Genomic DNA, 8735 nt, shown 5'->3' with positions numbered 1-8735 from the left:
CCCCACCGGGGAAACCGAGGCACACGGGAGTCATAAAAATGACAAAATTCCTGTCATCACAAGGCCCCTGTGGTACAAGGTTGCCCTGTGGCACCCCAATGTCAGAGATGGGAACGGGGGGGCTCTATGTTATAGGGGAGCCCTGGGGCACCCCAATATCAGAGATGGGAATGGGGGCCCCTCTGTTATATGTGAGCCCTGGGGCACCCCAATGTCTGTGGTGAGAAGGGGGGTGACCTGTTGGTAATAAAGAGGAACTGGGAGAGACAGCACGATCAGAGGGGGTGCTGTGGGGTACTGAGTGGAAGAGATGGGGGGCTGGCACGGTTAGAGAGGTGGGACACCTTGCTGGTTTTTGAGGTTCAAAGGAGGCAGCCCCAGGACCCCGCAATACGACAAAGGAGCCCCAGAGGATTATGGGGGGTCCCCGGAGAACCCCCCTGCCTCGGTATCAGACCCCAGACCCGGGTAACACAAAACCAGCCAAACCTTTATTGTCTCCAAACCGAAGAGAAGGTGGATTTCGGGGGGGCTGGTGGAGGGGGTTTGATCCCAGTCGGGGAAGCGAGGGCTGTGTGTTGGGGGGCCGGGGGAGACATCCTGTGGGGGCGGGGTGGGTCACTGCGCCCTCCCCCAGATCTCACTGCACGGCCTGTTCGTTCGCGCTGCTGCTGGAGTCTTGGGGTTTCATGACATCGGGGAGCTCCGGGGGGCTGGAGAAGGGGTCGATGCGGAGAGCCTCGAAGGAGTCATCTGGAGGAGGAGAGAGGGTCAGAGAGGCAGGATCAGCCCCCCAGGCTCCCCACGGCCTCTTCCCCCCAAGCACTCACCCCCGGCTCGGAAAGCCAGGCCCACCGTGGCCGGGGCCTGGGGCCGTGCCGTCTGGCTGGTGAAGCCGCAATCTCCCAGGGTCTTGCTGTCGTCTAGCAGCTGGTCATCCTGGGACAGAGAGAAGGGAGAGAGTGGAGCGGCACCGCATGAGACGCAAAGATGCAGCCGCCTCTGGGGCGGGGCAGCTGGGGAACCGCCGCATATAACACGGCACAGGGACTGAAGGCCAAGGGGAGAGCGCCCCCTGCTGAGCCCCCTGCCTGTTCCCCGCAGCACGTGACCCCTGCCCAGCCCCTGGCCCACAGCCTCCCCTGCCCAGCCTCCTGCCCCATGGTGCCCCCTGCCCAGCCCCCACCAGTCCCCTGCCCCATAGTGTCCCCTGCCCAGCCCCCAGCCCCATGGTGCCCCCTGCCCAGCCCCCACCAGTCCCCTGCCCCATAGTGTCCCCTGCCCAGCCCCCAGCCCCATGGTGCCCCCTGCCCAGCCCCATGCCGTATGGTGCCCCCTGCCCAGCCCCCCGCCCCATGGTGCCCCCTGCCCAGCCCCCACCAGTCCCCTGCCCCATGGTGCCCCCTGCCCAGTCCCCTGCCCCATAGTGCCCCCTGCCCAGCCCCCAGCCCATGGTGCCCCCTGGCCAGCCCCCACCAGCCCCCCGCCCCATGGTGCCCCCTGCCCCACACCTTGTAGAGCCGCTGCTCCTCGGGGGGCCGCTTGAGGATGCCCTCCACGATGCGCTTCAGCTCGTACACGGTGCTGGACTCCTTGGCGTCGGTGAAGATGGTTGTCTTGTGGCGCCGGATCATCAAAAACACGTCCTGGGGGCGGGAGGGGGGGCAGACGGACACGCAGCTCAGCGCCAGGCCCCACGCGCCACCCCCACCCGGGGCGTGCCTCAGTTTCCCCACCGCCTCAACGCCAGGCCCCGCGCGGCCTCCCAACCCCCCCGGGTCTGGGGCCTGCCTCAGTTTCCCCACCGGCTCAGCGCCAGGCCCCGCGCGGTCCGGGACGTGCCTCAGTTTCCCCATCGGCTCAGCGCCAGGCCCCGCGCGGTCCGGGGCGTGCCTCAGTTTCCCCACCGGCTCAGCGCGGGGGCGGCTCCCGGGAAGGGCCCCGGCAGTGGGGGAGGGGTCGGAGGGGGGAGGGGCGGCAGGGTCCCGGGGGGGCGGGGTCCCGGCGGTGGGGGAGGGGCGGCCCTGGGGGAGGGGCGGTCCCGGGTGGGAGGGGGGGTCGGTCTCTCTCTCTCGCTCACCATCCCGGCCGCTCCCCGCTCGCCCAGACGCAGCCGCAGCCCCCGGCTCCGCCACCGTCCCAGCCTGCACCGCGCGACCCGCGACGCACGGCGCGCGACCCCGCGCTGGCCGCCATCTTGGGAGAGGCGGTGCCTCCGCCAGGGCGGGAGGGGCGGAGGGAGGCCGGGTCAGCGGAGCGGCAGGACCAATGGGGAGAGGGGAAGGCCTGGCGGGCGGCCATGCTGGGAAGGTCAATTCATAAAAAGGCGTACGCGGGCGGCCATGTTGGGATGGTCACGGCAGCGTCTGGCCGCCATAGCGCGGAGCGGCGACATGTTGAGAAGGTCATGTGCCAATTCGCCATCTTGGAAAGGTCAAAGTTCAAGGAAGGGCGGAAAAACACCTACCCGCAGCCATTTTGAGAAGGTCCAATGACCTTTTGCGGACCCTGCCCTGCCGCCATGTTGGGAAGGTCAATGGAGTGGGGCGAGCCCGGACGCCTGGGTTCTATGCCCCAGCCCTGGTCTCTGCACAGATCCCCTCCCCAGATCGAGATCTGTGAGCCAGCCCCAAGCCCCTTCCCCAACGTTTAGCCAAGACACCTGAGCGGATCTTGGCCAACGTGCCGGGTGTGACTTTCCCGGTGGCGAACTTCCCTCTGAACAGTGCCGCTGCCTCTGCCACCATTCCCGCCGCCCCTGTCCCCACTGGGCTTCCGCAGCCGACCGGCTGGCCTCGAACTTCCTCGCTGGCCTCGAACCTTCCGGCACCCGCCAAGCCCGTCTTGGCCCCCCCACTTCATATTGCAGCGAGAGTCCCCTGTGTCTGCACGCGGAGATCGGACGCCATGCAAGCGCGGTGCCGTGTGACGCCGACAGACCCCGGGGGTCGGCGGGTGGGATCGAACTGGGACCTCGGGAGCTAAATGCATGAGCCTCTCCTGCAGGAGCTAAAAGCCCCGTGGCCCTTAGCTAAGGCTGTAAAGCCAACTCATTCTTCTCTCGCTAAGTAGTCTCAGTGCCACTAGATCAGGGGTGGGCAAAGTTTTTGGCCCGAGGGCCACATCGGGGTGCGAAAATGTGTGGAGGGCCAGGTAGGGAAGGCTGTGCCCCCCCAAACAGCCTGGCGCCCGCCCCCATCCGCCCCCTCCCACTTCCCGCCCCCTGACTGCTCCCCTCAGAAACCCCGACCCATCCAACCCCCCCTGCTCCTTGTCCCCTGACTGCCCCCCGACCCCTATCCAGGGAAGGGGCTGGGGGCTAGCCTCCCCGGCCAGGAGCTCAAGGGCTGGGCAGGACGGTTCAGCGGGCCGCTGTAGTTTGCCCACCTCTGCACTAGATGAGCCAGAACACCACACCCGGGAGGTGTGTGGGTTACAGCTGCACGTCTGAATTCCCAGTCGAGACCCGGGATGGAGTGAGACATGGGGGCACATAGGGGCAGATCCCAGAGCAGGCTGCGATGCGTCTGCTGGCTAATCTGCCCTGCCCTTTGACAATAAATGTAGCCCAGGCCACAGGCGCCCGCTGACTTTTATTTTTCTTGGTGCTCCACCCCCATTCCGCCCCAAGGCCCCGTCTCCACTCCGCCCCTTCCCTGAGGCCCCGCCCTCACTCCGCCTCTTCCCACCCCAGCTCCGCCCCCTTCCCAAGGCCCTCCTTCCCGCCAGCTGCTCACCGTCCCCAGCACCTCCCACCAACTGCGGTGGGTGAGTACTGAGCACCCCCTATTTTTTCCATGGGTGCTCGAGCCCTGAAGCACTCGCGGCGTCGGTGCCTATGCCCCAGCCCCGAGTCCCTTCCAAGTGTCACCTGTGGGGTCCAGCCCCTGATCCTCCGTTCCCAAAGCACCAGCAGACCCCAGTTGGCCAGTTTCTGATGATAGAAAAAACCAAAAGGAAATTTATTCCAGAAAGAACAGAGCTTCAACTGGAAACACGTGGGAGAGACGGAACAACCGGTCACGTACAAAACAAACCAGAAAACATAAACTAGGACCTACCCCGATCAATAGGCACCTTTCCTAGCTAGCAAAGTAGCGCGTCACCCCCAAATTCACTCTTTTGCAGCGTTTGCTTGCCCCCAGGACACCCTCGCGTTCCCGCTCATCAAGGTACGCGCAGAGTGGCCTTCTCCACCCTGTGAGCTACTGGACCAGTTGCTTGTCTCTGTTCACAGACAGGGACAGCCCCTCACTGCCCTGTCGTTCCATTTCACCTCCATGCGGTTTGCCGTTGTCTTTGCGGGTTTCCGTTGACATCTTCTGGGCTGGGACAAGGGTGGAGAACTGAATCGTGAATTCCATCACCCCCGTTACTGGGGAAGGGTGATCGCTGCTACCTGAATGGGCCACCGCTGAGCCGTCTGAGTCCCTGGTGACAATCTTGCACTCCAAGTCCGCCAGGGCACACATTTCAATGTTAGTTACATGATTCCTTAAATATGACCTGTCCACACATCTCGCAGTGATTCGGAGTTTCAATCATAGAATCATAGAATCTCAGGGTTGGAAGGGCCCTCAGGAGGTCATCTAGTCCAACCCCCTGCTCAAAGCAGGACCAATCCCCAACTAAATCATCCCAGCCAGGGCTTTGTCAAGCTGGGCCTTAAAAACCTCTAAGGACGGAGATTCCACTACCTCCCTAGGGAACCCAATAAGTCACAAGCTTTCAGTAGAGACCTCACGTGCAGCTCCGCTGCTTGTTTTCTAACTCTGAAAATACGTATTATAGATTCTTACTCTTTGTACCCGCTCTCCTTACTAATAATGATACGCATCTTGATTGCAAAGTCGGCTGGTTAGTGTGAAAACAGCTACTTCATGCTGTGTTTCACCAGGGCAAGGTAAAGGCCCCATGTTTACTACGGTTGTGCTTCATACTGTTTTTTAACAACCTGGTATTAAATAGGCTGTACGAGGGTTGTGCACTTGGGGAATAATACTAGCTAACATTTTGCTTGTTCTTAAAACAAAGGCCCACATCCACATGGGGGAAAACAGAATAACCACGTGCCAGCATTGCTTTATCCTGGAGTGCCGTGTAAATTGCTGAAACTTGCTTTCAAATGTGCCTTTTTAAAATGGGTTTCTTTAAAAAGTTAGTTTGGATGCTTAAGCTGTTTGTGATTTAGAGGCATAAGCACTGAACTTTTTTTTTTCTCCGGGAAAATGTATGCGTGACCTCGGGCGGGTGGGGGAGGCGAATGGGTCTGTGGTTTTTTTAAAAGTATTTTGTCGCAAACTGTTTGGGTTTTGGATGCTTAAATATACGGGGTGCCAAATGTGGGCCGTGTATGTTTTAAAATGGTTATAAAAGTTGGTTTTCGTGTTTAAAATATTTAGGAACGTGTGCGGGTGGGTTTTCTACAGTGTTTTGTTGCAATTGCAAACTGCTTTTGAGGGCTTAAAATACTAGGAGTTTTTTTTTCACTCTGTGCAAATGTATGTTTTAAAACGGGATACAAAATTAGTTTCGATGCTTAAATTGCTTATGATTTAAGGGCATATGAAATGTGTCTTCCCCCTTCCCCACCCAGGAAAATGTACGTGTGATCTCAGGAAAGGAAGGGGTATAAAAGTGTGTTTTTTAAAAGGTATTTTGTTGCAAACTGTTTGGTTTTGGATGCTTAAAATACTGTTTTTTTTTTACTCTGTGCAAAATGTGGGGGCGGAGGGAATTGTTTGCGCGTGGGTATTTTACAGTCTGAAATTGATTGCGTAACGCAGTGACTTTTAAACAGTCCCATCACAACCAAAAAACACCCCCCTAAATTAGCACTTGATTTTTCACTTTCACACAACCGTTTCCTGTGTCTTGTAATCATGTTGACTCCCCACAGTCCGGTCAAAACAAGAGAGATCCTTAGACCCGAGTGCAAAGAAGCCAAAAGAAAAAAGAAAGAGAGGAGAGAAATTCTCCAGGATGAACAGTTGACAGATGGTTGAAACCTAGTAAATATGTTTTGATGATTTGTTTGGTCGCTTAACTGGTTTTGTTGTTAAGCAAATACCTAGGTGTGGGTGGGTTTCGGTGAGAGGCAGATATTATAGATCATAGAGTTAAGGGTTTGTTTGTGAACATTGTTTATTTGATGCTAAATCGGGACATCTTTTTGCTAATCAATCCTGTCTAACTCTCCTGACCTGCCGCAGTCAGAGCTAGGAGACGTGGCCAGCAGAACCACCGAACAACCAGGAATCTGCTGAGCCCGTTAACAATGCAATCAGCAGATGAGTGCAGACAAAGCATCAGGCCAACCCAAAACTTGGCTCCGGCCAGCCAAAACAAAAGACTCAAAAATCATCACGGCAGCCACACCTTCAGCTCCTCTGCGGTTCACACCGCACCAAGCCCTGAGAAAGCTGTGAGCGAAAACACGAAGGCGTGTGTGCGCTTTAGGGCGGTGAACAGAAAACCCCCGAGGGCTGCAAACACACACAGTGCCAGGGTGGCTACGGGCTGCAGAAACATGATAGCAACAATTCCTCTCTTCAGGTCTTCTCTTGTTAATACCAGCAGTCAGGGCCGGCTCTAACTTTTTTGCTGCCCCAAGCAGCAAAAAAAAGCGCGGCCCCCCCCCGCCGAGCGCCGCGCCGCGCCACCCCCCCCGCCCCGCCGAGCGCCGCTGGAGCCCACCCCCCCCCGCCGAGCGCCGCCGGAACCCCCGAACGCCGCGCGCCGCCCGCCCGCCGAGCGCCGCGCCCCGCGCCGCCCCCCCCGCCGAGCGCCGCGCCGCCAGAGCCCGCCCCCACCCCCCACCGAGTGCCGCCGGAACCCCCCCCCCAGTGCCGCGCCCGCGCCGCCCCCCCTGCCGAGCGCCGCGCCGCCGGAGCCCGCCCCCGCCCCCCACCGAGCGCCGCCGGAACCCCCCCCCCAGCGCCGCGCCCGCGCCGCCACCCCCGCCGAGCGCCGCGCCGCCGGAGCACCCCCCCACGGAATGCCGCGCCGCGCTCCCCCCGCCGCCCCTTAACAGGTGCCGCCCCAAGCATGTGCTTGGTTGCCTGGTGCCTGGAGCCAGCCCTGCCAGCAGTAAGGATTTTAGAAATTGGAAGGAAACACTGATGATGGATGTTCTGTCCCTGAGTACCGACCCTTTGAGTGACTTGGAAAGCAGGGTGGATAAAAATCAATGATTTAAAAAAAAAATCAGGTTCTTTTATTTAAATTGGATTTTTTTGCTAAAATGCTTTTTGAGGAAAAAACCAATCTAAAGATAGTTTTAATTAAGATACATTATAGCTCAAAGATACCTCATCATGGAATAGGGATTAAAAATTCTAATTCTATAGTATGAGACAATATATTCATGTCATGTTTAAGAAAAGTTTTGTAAATGAGTTCCAATAGTTCATGGATTAGGGACCCAATCTTATGGGGTTCCACGGGCTTCTGTAAAGATTATTTAGGTTAATCTTTCTATCTACCCAATAGGACACAGTGCTCAGTCTAGAAGATACCAGCAGAGATGCTTAGTTTTGCAGTTCTCAAACTGTGCATTTGTGTCTCTAGAGGTAACATGCTTGTTAACAGCAACAATGATTTTAAATAAATAAATAAATAATATACAGAGGCGAGACATAACAGACCTCAACCCTATTGTCCCTCTGCAAATGTGTGTACACAGAGTCAATCCCTTACCTCTCTCTAAACGTGCAAGGTTTCAGAAAGTTCAATGAATAGAAGATTGTTGGGGGCGGAATAGATCTGGACAAGGAGAAGAAGTCTGGAGATAAATGTGAGAAGCGAGGGACATATGCTTTTTTGTTAAAATATTATATATTTGCTGCTGAAGAAAAAAATTCCAGAATACTTAACACTGTTGTTTTAGTTAAATAAAACAATTTAAATGTCTGTCTGGTGATGTTCTCCTCCTAATACAGCCTGGCAAGAAAATCCTCCAAATATTAATGATTAACCTGTTGAACTGGAGATATTTCACCTCCCAATGACTTCATAAATATCTGCTTCAATTACCTTTGGTAAATGAAATAACCAAACAATCATTCGTTTTCTGATATCGCTGTAAAACTCATCTGAAAAATTTTCAAAATAAATCAGTGTTTAAAAATGTATAGTGTGTACCTTCTAAAAATGACACCTCCATCTATCTCGGAGTTGTGAAGAATATGTATTGAGGTTATAACAACCAACAAGAATGCACTTGTATGTAGAAATCCATGATTAAATCGAGTCTTCCTGACTAGTGATTTAAATCAATTTGATTTAAATCAAATCCACCTGTTGGAAAGACTGATAAATGTACAAAGTCTATGCTGGTGGCGCTCAAAAATTGGGGTTTTCTAACAGGAGACGGTAGCACTGCCCACACGGGCCTCGGCAGGGGCTCACGGTCATGCGGATAACGGGGTTGAAGCCCACGTAGCGGGGTTCCCATCCGCTCGTGAGAGGCCCTGGTCCTGATGCTCAAACGCCCCCCTCAGCGATGGGGTTTCTCCCCAAAACTTTCCAATGCAGCTAGTTCTCATAGATCGTAAGGCCAGAAGGAACCATCCGGGTCATCTAGCCTGACCTCCCGCACGTTGGAGGTGGGGCTAGTGGAACGACAATGTTACAATCGATTGTTCGGTTTTCAGTTCAAACCAGAGCACCCCACGGCCTACGCAGTAAGTGGCCACCCACCACCATCCAATGGAGGGCTTCGTGCTTTTTCCATT

The 8735-nt window shown here is 56.1% G+C and overlaps 1 protein-coding gene across 1 annotated transcript; it reads right to left on the bottom strand.

The window, feature by feature from the left end:
- Positions 1-623: 623 nt before the first annotated feature.
- ELOB (elongin B) lies at positions 624-2134 on the bottom strand. Its single transcript, XM_065404204.1, has 4 exons — positions 2081-2134; positions 1512-1646; positions 831-939; positions 624-753 (listed from the first exon to the last, which is right to left on the bottom strand). The coding sequence occupies exons 1-4, from the start codon at positions 2081-2083 to the stop codon at positions 641-643; spliced, it is 360 nt and encodes a 119-aa protein (XP_065260276.1). The 5' UTR covers positions 2084-2134; the 3' UTR covers positions 624-640.
- Positions 2135-8735: the final 6601 nt, after the last annotated feature.

Source organism: Emys orbicularis, chromosome 4, assembly GCF_028017835.1.
Source record: "Emys orbicularis isolate rEmyOrb1 chromosome 4, rEmyOrb1.hap1, whole genome shotgun sequence".
Lineage (NCBI taxonomy): Eukaryota > Metazoa > Chordata > Testudines > Emydidae > Emys > Emys orbicularis.
The sequence above is the reverse complement of the archived record's forward strand: the minus strand, read 5'-3'. Positions and strand labels throughout refer to the sequence as shown.